This window comes from Amblyomma mixtum, chromosome 7 (assembly GCF_055824585.1).
Source record: "Amblyomma mixtum isolate Tamu chromosome 7, ASM5582458v1, whole genome shotgun sequence".
NCBI lineage: Eukaryota > Metazoa > Arthropoda > Arachnida > Ixodida > Ixodidae > Amblyomma > Amblyomma mixtum.
This window is the reverse complement of record NC_143018.1, coordinates 141,550,284-141,568,348: the sequence shown is the minus strand read 5'-3', so window position 1 is coordinate 141,568,348 and position 18,065 is coordinate 141,550,284. Positions and strand designations below refer to the sequence as shown.

Below are 18,065 nucleotides of genomic sequence, written 5' to 3'. Positions count from 1 at the left end.
GCCTCTTGGCTAGTGACGTCACCGGGACCACTGCCGATAACAGATGGCTTGGTCGGTGGGCCTCATAAGATAAGCACGGCACGTGTCAGTAGCGCATTCGGTTCACAACAGCCCTCCTGCCGCCGTACGCTACTGTCGCGCGTCACTGCGCCCCCCCCCCCCCCCAAAGCCTGCTGCGTCGCCGCGCTGTAGAGGCGACGAGCCTCCGTGTTACTGCTACCTGCTACCTTCCGCCTGAGGGACATCAGGTGAACCACGATGTCCTCGTCTTCCACCTGACGCTACCCCGAACCGGGGTGGCCTGCCGGTTGCGACTTGAACGCCTCCGCCTGCTCTTCCAGCTCTGCCCCCTTTTCCCGCTTTTCTTTCAGGTCACCCACAATGCGCTCTAACAGGTTGGCGTTAGCCCCTTCCCTCTTAAGCGACTCGGCGACCTGAGTTTCTAACTTAAGCGGCTCCTCTTGCTCCACCTTCAAGTCCGCTTCCAGTTCCGTAAACTTAGCTGCCCATTCCCCTTCTCTTCCGACGGCGTCACGAGCCAAAACCTAAAAGCGCGTACGACTCTGGCGCCATCTCTAAACGAGCGGAATTCTATGCGCTCGGTTACGCCGATGGTGACGGGCGTCGTTCGACCCAGGAAAGAGCGCTTGAGAGATGCTCTCTAAAAATAACTGAGGCAGGTGTTTCGGGGGGAAACACCACAAGTGACCGAAGTGCAACTTTGTACAACCGGCAGAAAAAGTTTACGGAATGCATGTTGTAAAAATAATATATTGAGTCGCCTAGTATTGCTACCAGAAGATATAGCATGCACATCCCCTTAGAGCCTCAGACATTGTAGACTATTACCTCACGTAACTGCTTCGAAATAATTTCTTTTCACCACTCCCGCATCTCGTAACTTCGGCTGCCGATAGAACGTTTTCCCTCTGCGGGCAGCTGCTTCTACAATGCGTGCGCAATGTCGTGTGTATACGTTGACAGTGGGAAGGCGCGTGCAGAGCTCCGCGAGGAAGTGGGCCTGACCGTGGAGCGGCTCCAGACGCGCGTCAAGTCCGTGGAGGTGTCGGTGAGCACGCCGCGCAGCGAGGACCAGGAGTCTGCGCTGGGCCAGGTGGAGCAGTACGTCACCGACCTGGTGCTGCGCATGGCCTCGGACCCCAAGGGCGTGCGGGCGCTGTGCAAGACGTACCTGAGCGCGTGTTCCACGGATGCGGCGGGCCCCATCGACCACAAGTTCCAGGCCGCCATCCTGGGCTGCACGGCCGACGACCAGAAGAAGACGCGCCGGCGACTCGAGGCCATCCTGGCCACGCTGCCGCCACGACGCTGCTGACGGTGAGCTGCTGCTTCCCCCTTGCCAGAACTCGGCGATACCGCTGAACTGGGACACGTGAAAGGTTACGCAAGACAGCTACACCTGAGAGGGGAGGAGGAGAGAGAGAGAAATGGACGGAAAGGCAGGGAGGTTAACCAGGCGATGCCCAGTTGGCTACCCTACACTTGGGGAGGGGAACAAAGGGGAAAAAAGGAAAAAGAGCGGCAATGAAACAAGTTTTCCAACTGTCCAGCGACCACTATGTCACACGGACAGAGGGCGCGCACGCGCACTGAAAACTTAAAGATTATAGACGGGAATACAACCCCCAGTCCCTTAAGAATCTCAGGAGCGCTTTCACCGCTTTCCTTTGTGAGGAAGGTTGTGTCCAAGACCCCAGAACGTTGGACTCTGTTAGAGGACGCGAGTCCAAGCGATAAAGAATAGCAATACCGAGCTCTCGCTCAAAACGAGGGCAGTCACAGAGGAGGTGTCCAATCGTTTCATCACAACCGCACTGGTCACACGCTGGAGAGGAAGAGGCGTGAAAACTAAGGACCCTGAGTGATGCAGGGAAGCCGTTGCCAAGTGATGCAGTAGGGACGGATTGGCACGTAGCTTTAATAGGATAGCATTAAAAGCCTCACCGGAGTAAGAATCCCGAGGCGTCCGACGACGTCTGTCATAAAACTCACTGATTGGTTGATGTTGTGTGTGACGTCATGAGAGAACATGACATGGTCGAGTTTGCAGGTCCGGTGGCAGTTGTCAAGTTCGTTACTCCCGTGACATGGCCGAGCGCGCTGGGGGACTCTGAGTCAGTTGGCAGGTGCGCTTAGTTGTCTGCAGACGTGTCTACAAAAACTCCGCGTATCAGGTTGGATTGGAGCCTGAATCAGCGCAGCGTATGCTTATACCCTAGTGTCGAATCATAGGAAGCGGAGAGGGTAACCATGGAAGCATCGTCGTTGCAGATGGAGTATCAGCGGCTGCACAAGCTCAGTCTATGCAGCGAGCAACAGTCCGAGGGTATTTCATACTTTAAAGTTAGCGGATACAGGGAGTGCAGGAAAAGGTGTTCCCCTTGCCTGATGGCAGCGAACGGCGCGAATAGTCGAAGCTGCCCGTACTGCAGCAGGAAATTTGTAGTTTTACATTAGACTCAGATCATGATTGGCAGTCTACCAATATCCCTCAAGAGAAAAGTATACAACAGCCATATCTTACAAGTAGTCACCTATGGGGCAGAAACGTGGAGAATATCGAAGAGGGTTGAGCTTAAGGCCAACGCAGCGAGCTATAGAAAGAAAAATGATAGATGTAACGTTATGAGACCGGGCAGAGCGCGTAAGGGAACAAACGCGGGTTAGTGACATCGTAGTCAAAAAGAAGAAATGGGCTTGGGCAGGGGATGCATTATCTTTATTATCATCTATTATTTGGATTTTCATTAACGACATAACCAACAGTATTGATTCTAACATCGAACTTTTTGCCGATGACTGCATTACCTACAAAACAATTAACTGCCACTAAGATCACATTTCACTCAGCAATTCACTGAACAAGCTATCCGATTGGTACAAAACATATCAAACGACGATAAACAGAACTAAATCAGTCTGCATTACGGTAACAAGAAGAAAGCGACCTTGTGACTTTCCGTACTTTGTTGATGGCAGAATAATGACGGAAGTTCAGCAACATAAGTACTTAGGCAACACACTAACTTCTAACCTCAGATGGAACGCGCACATTGCTAACATAACCTCGAAGGCATTACGCAACCTGTTTTTATGCGAAGCATACTAAAATAGCCCAACCCAGCTCCTCGAGCGCGGCGGTGTCGTTACCATTGACCTTTCGTGACCTCCATGTCATACCACGTGATGCCTGACGTCACAGCAGATGAAAAACGGGGGCCCAACTCGCGCCGTCGCGCGAGGCGTCGTGACCAAGGATGACCACGTGGTGCGTGACCTCACAGCAGATGAGAAACGGGGGCCCAGCTCGCGCCGTCGCGCGAGGCGTCGCGACCAAGGAGGACCACGTGATGCGTGACGTAACGACATAGGAGAAACGGGGCCCCAGCTCGCCCGTCACGCGAGGCGTCGCGACCAATGTGTTTCCTGCTTCTGCCGCTAGGTGCGCTGCAGTAAACACGTGATGCTGGAGCGGCGGTATACATGGGGGTGCGCCTGCCTCTGCTAGGCGTACACGGGATAGAGATGCCTCCTGGAGACAGGGCTGCTCGTTGGAATGAGAAGCAAAAGTTGCGGCGTGCTACAGAGACTGATGAAGAGCGTGAAGAACGTCTAGCCAAGCGGCGTGCTCGATATGCAACTCGGCGACAATATGCTTCGCATCTGACTAGGCTTAACCTAAGCTAAGCCTCAGCCATTTTTTCACCGAAGGTGTCTGCGCTTCGAACCCATGTCGACTAAGCGTCTCGCATATACTACATTCGTTCGACCGGTTTTAGAGTATGCTTGCGCAGCTTGGTTCACCCTTTCAGTGACTAATGTATCGAAACTGGAAAAAGTACAGCGTAAAGCATTGAGGTTTATTCATAACAAATATAAGCGCAATGATGCACCAACTAACCTCGCTGCTATTTCGGGTTTAGTGACAGTATCATTCAGAGGGCAACAAGGACTGCTGAGATTTTTATTTCTCTTGATTTACAACTACCATAAGATAGAGTTAAGATGATGATGATGATACCAACTTTATTTTCCACCAGATAAGGAAGCCCCCTACTCCTCGTTCCCCCGGCACGCAGGCCTGGGTGAGGGGGCCGGGACCTCCGCGATTAGAAGCAGGCGAAGAGGTCTTGATTCCTCGCGGCTTCTTCCGCCAGGCGGATGGCTTGTTGCTGTGGGGCAGGGGCCTCGCTCCGCAGCAGGGCTTCCCAGGTTTCTCTACAATTTATATTTTCTTTTGGCCCCTGGGGAGCTGGCGCATTCCCAGATTATGTGGGAAGCACCACAGTGTTTGCACTTACCGTTTTGCTTCTCATCTCTGTGAACATGATATGCCCAGACCGGGTTTACGAAGTTCCCAGCTTGGATGCGCCGCCTTGCGATTTCCTCCCTATTGTTTAGTCTTTTATCCGGTGGTGGCACCAGTCTTCTCTGTAACGTATATTTTTCGACAATCTCCGTATAATTTAGCAGACGCTCGTCCATGTTCCGGTAGTCGGGCCGCTCCACAGCTACCCGGAAGTCGAGAGTTCAGGCTAACTCGTGGGCCGCGTCGTTGCCAAGAACGGACACGTGTGCGTGAGTCCAAATTAGGCTAATTTTTATGTTTAGGCGTCTACTGGCCAGAACCCTTGCCGCTTCCAGCGAGATTCTACCCTTCCCAAAAATATAGATGGCCGTTTTCCTATCGCTAATTATAAAATTGGCTTGCGTTCCAACTCAAGCGAGCGCTATCGCAACTTCTTCAGGTGTTTCCGTGTGGCGGCTTCTAATGGTGGCTGCCGATTACGGGAGCACCGCGGCCGTCGACCACTGAGGTGACCGCCGCACCCGACTTGCCACTTGCTGCGTCCACGTACGCAACGGACTTGCTGTCCATCGGATTGAGGCGTCTGACTAGTGTTTCTGCTCTCTTCTCCCTCCTCTCAGTGTCGAATATGGGGTGCCTGTTACGAGGGAGTGGGGGAATGATTAGATTTTCTCGGCAGTACTGCGTAATGCTCGATTTGACTCGTAGTCCCTTATCTGTCTGCAGGTCTACCATTTCAAGGATGGCTCTGCCCGTGGTTGTTCGGCCTAATCTTTCGAGCTGTGAAATTCTGACAGCCTCCGCTATTTCGCCTCACGTATTGTGCACGCCCGTAGAGAGCAGCTTCTCTGTGGAGGTACTAATCGGTAAGCACACGGCCCTCCTTAGGCACCGTCGAATGAGCGAGTCTAGTTTCTTCCTCTCCTCAGGCATAATGTTAAGAAAGGCGTGGCATAGCTCACGTGGCTTATTACGTATGCTTGGGTTAGTTTAAGCAAGCTTCTTTCCTTCAGGACTCGTCCTTTCAGCGCAATCCTTCTAAATATGCCAAGGGTTTGCGTAGGAAATCCCTGTGGCCTTTTGATTGCCCAATCATTATATCCATTGTCCTGATTGAATAGCCCTAATATTCTGATTTGATTTACGTTGGAACTGGTTTCCCCTCTACTTTAATGTCAAATTCCCAGTTGTGCTTGCATCGGAGTGACTTCGGGTTATGGACGAATAATTCTGATTTTTGCGGAGGGTATGAGGGACCCCTGCTGACAGCATAGTCCACGATAGAGTCCGCCGCCGCCTGCAGGCGCTCCTCCATACTTGCATCGCTCCCCTGGTTAATCCAGAGGTTGATGTCATCCGCATGCATACTGAAATTTAGCCCCTCTATGCTCCGCAGAGCTTCGGGGAGGGCCCTATTGCCACGTTTTGAAGAGGAACGGGGAGAGAACCGAGCCCTGCGGTGTGCCCCTGCTCCTTGTCTTCAGTGTGGGAGACTCGATATCCTGGAACTTCGTGCAGGCAGTTCTGCCTGACAGAAAGTCCTTGATGTAATCGTACGTTCGCGCGCCTACCCAGATTTCATGGAGACTGCGGAGGATCGCTTCGTGCTTGACATTATCAAAAGCCTTTGTCAAGTCTAGGCCAAGAATTACTTCGGCGTCTCTAGAACGCGAGTCGATTAGGTGATGTTTCAGTCGGAGCATAACGTCCTGCGTGCACAAGCCCGGTCGGAAGCCAACCATCTCGTGCGGCCACAGATCGTTTTGCTGCATAAAGCGCGTCAGTCTGGTCTGGACTACGCGCTCCATCAATTTCCCCATGCATGAGGTTAGGGAAATAGGTCTTGAATTTTCTAGTTTCGGAGGTTTGCCCGGAATTGGGATTAGAATTACATTTGCCGACTTCCACTGTTGAGGCAGGTGGCTTTTAGTCCAAATTTCTTGCATGTGCTCTGTCAGAGCGCTCATGGAGCCGACGTCCAGATTTCTTAAAAATTTTTAGTTATCCCTTCAGGCCCCGGGGCCGATTTCGTTTTTAGTCCCAATACATGGTCTGTTCTGAAAGTAGTAGGACTCATTTTTTAAAACAAAATTTATTCAAGAGAATAGTACAAACGATTACAATTTTTCAAGGTCGCACCCTTCCGCACCTACACGCTGCTGCCAATGAGTTTTAGAGTTTTCGTACGCCTCCAGGAACGCCTGGACCGGAAGGCTGTTTAGCTGCCTCGTCACGGCCTGTTGAACCACCTCTACCGATCCGTGATGTCTCCCCTCGAGTGTCGATTTTATTCTCGGGAATAGAAAACAGTCTGGCGGGGCCAAGTTGAGGCTGGAGGGGTGCTGAGGCAGCGTTGCCGCCTTGTGCTGGGCAAAAAATCGGGGTCCTCATTCACATGATGAAGATCCTACGGGTTGGCCTTTTCCTCCTCTGACAACACTCCCGGCACCAACTTCGCGCACGCTTTCCTCATGGATAAGTTTTCTGTCACGATCTCAAAAACTTGGGTTTGAGGAATGCTCAAGTCATCAGCAATCGTTCTGATACTCATTCTACGATCACTGTTAAGTAAATGTTTCACTCGCTACCCATTTTCGTTGGTCTTGCTGGTCGAAGGGCGTCTGGAGAGGTCGTCTTCCTCCACTCTTTCCTTACCTTCTCGGAAAAGCTTGTGCCACTCAAAAAACACTAATCTACCCATGGAAGCGTCACCGTAGGCCTCCTTAATCATGTTGTGAGTCTCTTTTCCCGTTTTACCAAGCTTTACTCAAAAATTTGATCGCGTATCGCTGATCCAGTAAATGCTCGACGATTCTGCGTGAAGAGACGTTTCGACAAGGGTTCACAGTGCAAGCTACCTCCTCTCTTCAATGGCCGAGAGCCTACTGCCGATTTTCCCCAGCATTCCCAATATCCCCCTTCAACGATCCTGCACGCGCAGACAGCCTCTCGTCCGCCCGTTCGCCCAGGAAAAAACCAGTCCTACTACTTTCAGAACAGACCCTGTATTACTGCCCTGACCTCAGCCTCCGTGATGGTTGCGTCGAGCTCCTCGTTGGGAGCTCCGTCGTATTCTAGGACGGTGGTACTATGGGTATCGTCAATGTACATGTTGATCAGTTTGTCCATAAATTCCGAATTCCCTCAAACACGTGCCTGGCTTTTGATAATCTAATTCTCAATTGGGTTTTTGAATTGGTCGAATTTAATAGGTGTTTCAGCAGACCTCACGTTTTGGAAAGGCTCATGCCTTTCGCATAATTTGATTGTATAATTTTCAATTTCTTTGCTATGACTAGCGACCATCCTCCTAAGATTACTGTAGGTAGCTATGGGAGGACGCGCACGAGCTGGGACTCGCCGTACACACGGATTCTAGTAGTCCTTCCAGGGTAGGTAACAGCGTGTGCGCAGACACCTCCTCTGACCTGACCTCCAAAAATGCGACAGGTCCGAAGTGGCAAAATTCAGAGAGAAATTTCGACAGCGATCTTTTCATTCTGGCCTCGATCCTTAAAAAAGGAGTTAAGACGCGTCGTGAGCATCAACCGAGGGTAACGGAATGGGAAATATTTAGGAAGAAGCGAGAGAAAGCTGCCACTGGGAAGATCACTAAATAGAGGAATGGACGGAGACCCTCAAGCGTCACGTTGGACAGGCAACAATGACGCTTGTAAGGGACGATGCCCCGGAGGTAGTTGATAGCAAACTGCTTCACCTGTGGGAGGCAAAACATAGCATGGAGCGCATACTAAAGAAGCAAGAAAGGTAGATATCAAAATGTATGTCGTTATCATGGTCACGTTCGTCGAGGCATAAACCCTCTACATTCAAGGCAATGAATACCTCTGCACGGTAAACTTCACTAACCGTTTCAACGCGGCACCCCATAATATCGCTCTGCTGCTAACACTCGTTTGCGACCACTTGACAAACTCCTTCCGGCTCTTTCTCTGTTCTTTGAAGCTAACAAACACCAAACGTCCTGTCGCGGACGCCAGAATATATGTCACCCAAATTCGCTCACTTTTAGCGCGAAGTTCCCAGACACCCTTAGAGCGTGTGGGGGTAGCGGACACGGACTCAAAGGAGATGCCCTCGACTCTGTGTGACAAGCTCAGCGGAGACCAGTTACCAAGTGACAAAAGGTTTTTGGTCGTTTGTTGCCCAGCGTTTGCCGGTCCCAAGCCAGAGAATGGGTGGGAGCCAAAGGTTCACAAATAAAAAAAAGTTTTTACAGCAAAGAAACGATACAGAGGATTTCACAATCACTAGTACGAGCACGTACGAAGTGATTAACAAAACAATGAAACGCGTGCAAAGTTACACTCGAGAGAGAATAGAATACAAAGGAAATATTGCACTTAAAGTGCACTAACGCAAGAGAGAGGCAAACAAACAAAACACAATTTGTTCACCGGGCACTGCGACAGTCCGACGACCTGAGGTCCACGATGATGCCCTGAGACTGGCGCACGCTGCCTCATTGGACCGTGACTCGGGCGAATGGTGTCCCGGGAGTCGGGCGGGCGCGCTTCGATGAAGCTTAAACGGCGGCTCGTACTAAACTGACAGCGGTCAACGCCCTTATATAGGCTTGTGCCACGTCTGTTTGTTCTACGCGCCAAGGCTGGCGCGCACATACACACAGTATCGGCCGTGCAGTCTCCTTTTCGTTCTCCCGCCGGCCGCGCGTCCTGATTGGTCAAAAGCCGGGAGCCGCTTCGAGGAGCATCTCGAAATTTCTGGCGTGGCGCCGCCGCCGACGTGCGAGGGAAGAGAAGGGGGACATGTCTTAGAGCACGCAAGGCTACGCCTTCTCCGCCGGTTAGGAGTAGAAGCATTTCTAACATTCTAGAGAAATCGACGTCATGGCGGACTCATTCCCTCCGGTGAGCGGTGGTGGAGGGGGCAGCCATACCACAAGGCTAGTAGCTCTCCGGGGGTTCCCTTCTCCCCGTTTTACGACCCGCGCTGGCGAGATGCGTCCGCGCGGCGCTGTTTTCTTTCTTCGTTTCAAAAATGCCCTGAATTTTGTGACAACGGAAAGCACTTTTACGTGAGCGACACCGTTGGATTCAAGGAATGGATTTAAAAAGAAGAAAAAGGCTTTATTGACCACACTCTCCCAGTCCGGGGCAGGGATCGGGTTGCCCAAGGTGCCACTGTCATTGCGCATCGCGATACCGAAGCGCAAGGCGGACGGGGCAGCAAGGTTTTTTTACGGCCTCCGGGCGAATCCGAAATGAGTAATGGTCGCTACCACAAAGAAGACACGCAGGAAGTCTCCGAGAGAAATTAGCTGACCGTCAGCTGTGGATACTGCGGCGACCTTTTTCACGAGCGACCTTGTGCACGAGCGATTTTCCGCCGACTGGCGCGCCGCAGTGAGGGCGCTTCTTTTGGCGACAGGGATAAGTCAATCATGCATGACATTTAGCTAGGTGTTCTGCGCTGTTCCGTCACACATGGCATTTAGTTTGGAATTCACGTTATTTGTGTCTGCGCTTAGCACGCGCTTATATCGTTACCGGCTTTGTGGTCCATTGCTGAGAAACCTTTTTTGATCAATATCAAGCATTAGGTGTATGGCTAGCATGCAGTTCCAATTCCAATGCGCTGTTGATCCTTCCTGCCGGCCATAAAGCAACCCCCACAAATAGGCATTTGTTGTCGCCTGCGTGGCGGTGCTCCAGTTACGTAAACAAAGTATCGCTGTCAGCTGAACGGAGCCTCAGGGATAACAGAAAATGTATTTCGTCATGGTTGATGATATCTGTTGCATAAAAACGTATTTTCGCTCAATTTATCAGAGCTTGGATCAATATTAGGAGAGAAGCCAGCTTCAACGAATTATGCGGCCCGAAGTAGCGTTTATTTTATTCGGTAGCCCTCGGTGCGTGTGACAGCGTCTCGTAGCCGTTTGGCCAAGTGCCACAGAATGTAATAAAAACGTGTGTAGTTTGCTGTCATGTAGGCACACACGAACAGCAGAAAGATACTGCGGTCAGGCTTTGACCCCGCAGATCCCCCTGACACACGAGCCGACACGGTGGCTCAGTGGTTATAGCGCTCGTCTGCTGACCCGAAAGATGCGGGTTCGATTCCGGTCACGGCGGTCGAATGTCAATGAAATGGAAGCGGTGGCTCGGTGGTTAGCGCGCTCGGCTGCTGACCCGAAAGATGCGGGTTCGATCCCGGCCACGGCGGTCGAATTTCAGTGGAATGGAAGCGGTGGCTCAGTGGTTATGGCGCTCGGCTGCTGACCCAAAAGCCTTCGCAGAAGGCCTTTGGCAGGAGTGAGCATACATTGTGAAGAAAAAAAAGCGCGACAAGACATGATAATGATAACAGTGGTGTTATCCGCCTGCTTGAGCAGATTAACACCGAGAAGAAAAGAAAAAAAGAAAAATAAGAAAGAAAAATGCTTTGTACAAGCTCGCGCTTCGCGCTATTCAGGCATATAGAAGCAACACTGGCACATAACACAAGAACACTGGCATCAATAGCACGCTTTAGGAGATAAACACTAAGGTTAGACATACGCTGATCTGTCAGCAATCACAAGAATGCCAACCACAAAGTAATATCAATAGCGGGAACCAAAAACGCTTAGGTTGAGTTAACTTATGCACTTCAATTTTGATAAGAAAGATTCGACAGTCGGGCATTCCACAGCGTCAGAAGGCAAAGCGTTCCACTGACGGACGGTTCTCGAAAAAAGGAGTTTTGAAAGGTATCTGTTCGGCCCATATATTCTTTTAATTTTTTGGAATGGTTTGATCGTGTACATCGCCGTATAACAGGTTCGATATAAATGCTACTATCTATACCTAGTTTACTATTGTAGAGTAGATGCATGTATTTCATTCGTTCGTAATGCCGGCGCAATTGTAATGGTTCTAAATTAGCTTTTTCCACAAGTGCAGTTGCTGAGGTACGCCAACTATATGAGCTATAGATGAATCGAGCTGCCTTTTTTTGGATGCTTTCGAGTTTGGCAATGTTTAATTGAGTGCACGGATCCCAGACTACAGAAGCGTATTTAAGAACGTCTGATAAAGGTTTTGAAGGCAAGGAGTTTTATCTCTTGTGTAGAATTGCGCAGGGTTCTTCTGATGTAACCTAGTTTCTGCATAGCCTTTTTTGTAATATATGAAACATCTTCATTCCATCTGAGATCTGAGGTGAGGATTACACCTAAGTATTTAAAGCTTTTAACGGAAGATAAAGGGTGTCCATTGACGGAATAGTGAAATAGGAGGGGTTTTCTTTTGCGTGTTACTGTCATTGTTACCGTTTTCTTCCTGTTTATTTTCATTTGCCACGTTGAGCACCAGTTTTCTATTTGAGCTAGCGGAGAATTTAGTTGAGATTGGTCATTCTAGTTTTTAATTTCATGATAAATAATACAATCGTCAGCAAAAAGTTTTATTTTCACGGGTACTACACTATCAATATCATTAATAAAAACTAGGAAGAAAAGGGGCGCAAAAACAGATCACTGTGGAACACCCGACTGGACAGACATATAGCTCGAGCACACTCCATCAATTCCCACACATTGGCCTCTACAGGAGAGATAAGCTGCTATCCATGCAAGCAATGTGTCATTCTTTAGTTGGTTCGCAATTTTAATAGCAGCTTTGGGTGGGACACGCAGTCGAAAGCTTTTTCAAAATCTAAAAAAATAATATCGATCTGGCTTTGTTTATCGAGGGCTGCTGCAAAATCAAGCACTGCCTCTATAAGTTGCTTGACCGTGTATACGCCCCTGCGGAAGCCGTGCTGCCGGGAATCGATTAAGTTGTGCTCCTCCAGGAAAAAAGATATGTGTTTGAAAATAATATGTTCTATTATTTTGGCGCTTGTGCTCAATAGAGAAATTGGTCTGTAGGATGCTAGAAGTGATTTGTTCTCCGCTTTCGGTATGGGCGTAATTTTCGCATACTTCCAGTCAACTGGAAGCGCTGCTTGAGATAGGGATATTCTAAAAGTAACAGATATAAGTATTTGCAGCACCACTTGCGTACCTGTACAAGAAGGCGTTTGGGATCCCGTCAGTTCCGTGTGCCTTATCTGCATCGATGTTCTGTAAAAGCGATAAGACGCCTTGTTCTGATATGGATACATCGCTGATAGCGGAGTTGTTACCATGGCATGCAAAATGTGGTCTTTTGCCGTCATCAAATGTAAATATGGAACAGAAAAATTTGTTGAATGTGTTCGCAATATGCGACTTGTCAGTCACAGTCGCACCGTCGATACACATACTACAGAATTGGTCTTTTCTGGGTTTAAAATGCCGCCAGAACTTGGCAGGGGATGAGTCAAGGAAAGTTTTCATGGTTACATGATGGTAATTATATTTTGCTTTTCTTATGCATCCCTTCAGCTGAAGGCGCATGTCTGAAAGCTTGAGCATATTAGAAGGAGAGGGAAACTTCCGGATTTGTTTTCTAAGTCTTTTTGTTTTCCGCTTTAAGCGCACAATCTCTTTGGACATCCAGGGATTTGTGTTATGTACAATTTTTTGAGTACATGGCACGAAATAATTTATACACTTTAAGACCAAACTCTTAAAGATTAACCATAAGCGGTCCACCCGACATGTCCCGGAAAGAGAGAGGAAGTTAGAAAACTGGAAGAAGACGCATCACTGCCATCCCGAACGCCTTTTGAAACAGCTGATCTGTGCCGTCTCCTGAAATTCTGTTTGCAGAACACATATTTCACTTTCAACAACGAGTTCTACAGGCAAATCTTTGGCACGGCTATGGGTGCGTCGGTATCCGTAACTTGTGCCAACCTCGCTCTGGAGTCTATGGAAAATTCGGCCCTGCAATCGTTCCATACTCGTCCGAAGCTCTTCTTGCGGTATGTGGACGATTGTTTCTGTATAATTCCCCGCAAGGACGCCAAACCGTTTCTGGACCACCTAAATTCTTTTGAACCGAAAATTCAATTCACAATGGACGAAGAAGTTTCCGAAAGGATTGCTTTCCTTGACGTCCTTGTTCTGCGCACTCCCGATGGTCTTGCCACTACTGTTTTCCGGAAACCCACACACACTGGGAAGTACTTGGATTTTCAATCCGCCCACCCCATTGGCCACAAACGTTCCGTCGCGTCAGCTCTATACAACCGTGCAACTCGTCTTTGCTCCAGTCCCGGTCTGCGCTGTTCCGAGCAGAATAAAGTCCGCGTCGACCTCGAGAGGAATGGCTATCCTCGACAACTGCTGCACAACGAACAACGCCGCTCTCTGCAACCTGCCGAACTCCGACTCATCGGACAACAGAAGCGCGCGAGCATTCCTTACGCCCGGGGGACAAGTGAGGGTCTGGCACGGATATTCTCAAAATACGACGTGCGCATTGCGCACGTGCCGTCCAGCAAGCTGAAACAACAGCTCTGTCACGTGAAAGACCGTCTGGAGCGCCCACGTTTCCCCAGAGTGGTGTACAAAATCCCCTGCAAAAATTGCGATGCATCATACATTGGCGAATCAGGCGATTTCAGAAGAAGATTAAGAGAACACAACAACGACGTCAACAAATGTCGCGCCTCACCTAACCCGCTGGCAGAGCATGCTCATGAAAAGAACCACACCATTGACTGGGAGAACGCCACAATATTAGATACCATGAAACCCACATCGTCACGACTGCTTTTAGAATTTTTTTATATACAGACCACGGATCATGTCATTAACAGGACGAAGGGTAATCTCCCGGATAACTACGCCCACTCACTGCGCTGTCAAGTGCGCATATAAGAAGCGGCCCATTCCATCCATCATTCATTGTGAATAAGGAACCCGTAGGGGTCCCGAAACATCAAGTTTTTTAAAAACCATCTGTTGGCGAGGGTATGTTTTATTTTACCACTAAGTTAGAAAAGGTGCTGTCCAACGCATCCAAAATGCCAACGCCATCGGCACGTGAAAAATTTGGAAATGCACGTTTATGCTTCCTGCATTTAGGAACAATGTTTAGTTTGAAGGCTAAGCATATCATCTTGTGGTCTGATATGCCTTCCACGATCTGCAGTTCTGGACCACGACGAAGCAGTCCATCGGATAAAAGAAATAAATCTAAAATAGACGCTGAGTCGTTCTGAATGCGTGTGGGCTGCTTTACAAGCTGGGTTAAACTATGAAAAAGAATTATGTCAACGAAGGGCTCTGCAGATTTGGATGCTCCTATGATAAGGTTCAGTTCCCTTAAACAAACCTTAGCAACAACGCACTCAATTTTAGTTATGTCAGGCAACCTAAATACTTGCAATGATTCTTTAAACATTATTGCAGCTCCGCCACCCCTAGAACTTCTGTCTTTACGGAGTATGCGGTATCCTGGTGGTGTTATTTCGAAATCGCCGACCTCAGGGTGAAACCAAGTTTCTGATGTAATTAAAATATGTGGTTTATGTGCTATTGTTATGCTTTCTAGATCATCCAATTTATTTGGTACGCTCTGAGCGTTCAGGTACAAGCATTGAAAATGTAAGGGGGGGTCACTTTTATTTCATTGTGTCGGTGATTTCTTGCTTGGGTCTGGGCGTTTACCAACGGGGATTCTTATATTTGCAGTGTCGTCCCATTCAAACAGCTCACCGTCAACCTTTATCTTATCATACACCAATCTAACTTTCCCTCCAGTTTTCCTAATTTCCGACGTGCTGTCCCATAGATTCTTCCTCTTCTGACGCGTAGCTGCCGAGAAATCTTCAGAAATCGAGATACCACTGTCTTTTAACTTAAAGCAATTCTGCATAATGCGGAACTTCTCGCGATGATGGATAAGCTTTAGGATTATAGGTCGGGGTTTGTCCGGCTGTATTCGACCGATGCGATGTATCCGTTCAGTTGATGACACAGTTATGCCTAGCTTCTTTTTAAACACGCCCTCAACTACGCGTGAGGTAAGGTCGTCAGGTGTCTCCTCAGCTTCCTCAGCAATGCCAAAAACAAGAACATTATTTCGTCTGGAACGGTTTTCCAAGTCGATAAGCTTGTTCTGGAGATATATTGAAAACTTCTTTCAAGGCCAGAAACCCTTGTACCAACTTCGGTTATAGGTGAAGATGTGGCTTCGACCTTTTCGAGTTCTGCCTCAATTTCATCGAACCTTTTCTGAATGTTCTTTTGGACCTCAAGTATTTCAATCAGCATTTCTTCTGTCGTAGGCCCAGGGTTGGATTCTATGTCACCACATAGCATGAGCAGGGAGAACAGATTTTGAATTTTGCTAAAAATCACAAGAACACTGTGGGGGCACGTCAGCTGGATGAAACAACGATTACTGGTTTTAACAGAAGAAGTTAGACAACTAAGCTGCACAAAAAGGTGAAACGGGTTTGACATGCTGACAGGTGGCCAGCTGGCGTGCCCACTGAAGATCCTCGGATGGGGCGGACTTTTTATATCCTTCGCTGCCGATGTTGATGGGGCTGGACGCAGTGATGCCCAGTGGTCTTGGAAGAGCGGCCAATCTTGTGCGCAGTCTCCGTCGAGGCTAGGCGCAGCGTTGACAAAGCGTATCATATCCTGTGATGCACTGGACTTGACTGTCGTGGCTAGCAGAAATATCTGCACAAAAAGGTGAAACGGGTTTGACATGCTGACAGGTGGCCAGCTGGCGTGCCCAGAAGCGGTGGCTCGGTGGTTAGCGCGCTCGGCTGCTGACCCGAAAGATGCGGGTTCAATCCCGGCCACGGCGGTCGAATTTCAGTGTATTGGAAGCGGTGACTCAGTGGTTATGGCGCTCGGCTGCTGACCCGAAAGGTGCGGGTTTGATTCCGGCCGCGGCGGTCGAATTTCAGTGGAATGAAAGCGGTGGCTCAGAGGTAGGGCGCTCGGCTACGGAGCCGATATTTTAGGGTTCAAACCCAGCCGCGGTAGCTGCGTTTCGATGGAGACGAAACACAAAAGGCGGCAGTTTGTTGAGCAATGTCAGTAAACGTTAAAGATCCCCAGGTGCTCGAAGTTATTCAGCAGCCCTCCACTATAGCACTGCTTGTTTTCTTCTTTCACTCCCTCCTTTATCGCTTGCCTTACGGCGCGGTTCGGGTATCCACCGGGATGTGAGACAGCTGCTGCGCTATTTCCTCAACAGCAGCAACAACAACAACAACAGCAAAAAAACAAATTCTAGAGGTCCGTATGCTGTGCGATGTCGGTGCTCGTGAAAGAACCCCAGTTGATCTCATATTCCCGAGTCCTTCACTACGGCGTCCATCATAACCTGAGTCACTTTGGGGCGTTATAATCCCCGACGGAGCACTGTCACAGCTGCAGCTCGAAAGGGAGCACGGACTGAAACCGTTCTCATGATAGTGGGCGCCGAAGTTTTATTTCATTTCTATTACTTTCCTGTGCCTGTGGCGTGCAACACTGTTTGGCTCGAAGTCTTTGCGGCATCAAGTGCAGTAGCCTCGAGAACGAGCCAGGCGGTAACTGATGTTGGGGACGTTGTTGAGCTTCCAGCATCGTATAATTCGCGTTTCCTGCGTTCGCAGGACACCAGTCCGTTTTCGACTAACATGGTCGCTGGTGCCAATGAAGATGGCGGGTGTACCTTTGGGGCCGGTGCAGGTGTCCCTCAGCGGTGCGGCCGGGGGATGCTGCCTTGCCTCATCCGTTGCAGCAGGGATCGTCTGGACCCAACACCTCCACCAATATTCACAGGCGGCAAAGGCAGCTGCGATGGAAGACCCAGCCGGCGCCCACAGCTCGAGCGCTGGCAACCACCGAGGGCGATGCAGCTTGGCGTTGCCGCCTGGTGTTCGCCTTCTTCCTGGCAGCCGCACTTCTGCTTACACGTACAGAACATTTAACAAACGAATTGGGAAGGTTCCTTCTCGGATAGCTCTGTATTATATCGGTTTTAATAAATTGCATGTGCTATAACGGAATTTGCAGACGTCGAATAGAAGGAAGAACCTGGAAGTGATGCCCCGCTTACATAAGCTGTCGCACAACTTCAAGAAGGAAAGGTATGCATTAACGTCTAGCCCTCCGCACGTCATACGTCGGCCTTTTGCGATGGCACCTGAAACGCGAACAACAAAATACCTGAAAGTACCAATATTGATTGGTACTGTACCATTGCTACTGTACTGTACCTGATTGGTACTGTACCAAGTACAGTACCAATCAGACTTTTCGCTGATGACTGTGTCTTATACAAAACAATTAGGACCCCAACTGATCAAGAAGAACTGAACGCTAATCTGCATGCAATAGAGCATTGGTGCGCTAAGTGGCAGATGGTGCTTAACTCTGACAAATCCGTAATTATGTCTGTTACTAGAAAGAAAAATACGATATACCCTTACTCCATTGCAGGTAAACCAGTTAATAGAGTACATCAGCATAAGTATCTCGGCTTAACCTTCACTTCTGACCTTTACTGGAATACTCACATAATATATGCTCTAAGGCACGCAAAACAATTTGGGCACTAAGGCGCAAAATCCGTAACGCAGCTCCCGATGTAAAAACACTTATAACACCCTTGTTAAACCTGTAATTGAATATGGTAAAATTGTTTGGGATCCTTACACTGCGTCTAACAAATTAAAAATTGAGAAAGTTCAGAAACTTGCTTCCCGTTTTATTTTCAATAAATATCGCCGAACTGATTCACCGACCGAATTATGTAAATTAGCAGACCTTAAAAGTTTAAAATACCGCACTAAAGTAGATAGGCTGAAGTTTCTTTACCTTTTA

The 18,065-nt window shown here is 49.0% G+C and overlaps 1 protein-coding gene across 1 annotated transcript in view; it reads left to right on the top strand.

Moving 5' to 3' along the window:
* LOC149337737 (BAG family molecular chaperone regulator 2) overlaps positions 1-17,203 on the top strand; it is a 28,618-nt gene extending 11,415 nt beyond the window's left edge. The window contains exons 2-3 of the mRNA XM_089554941.1: positions 1,002-1,338; positions 16,929-17,203. Coding sequence (XP_089411067.1) covers positions 1,002-1,336 — 335 coding nt within the window. The 3' untranslated portion in view covers positions 1,337-1,338; positions 16,929-17,203. The remainder of the gene's footprint in view (positions 1-1,001; positions 1,339-16,928) is intronic.
* Positions 17,204-18,065: the final 862 nt, after the last annotated feature.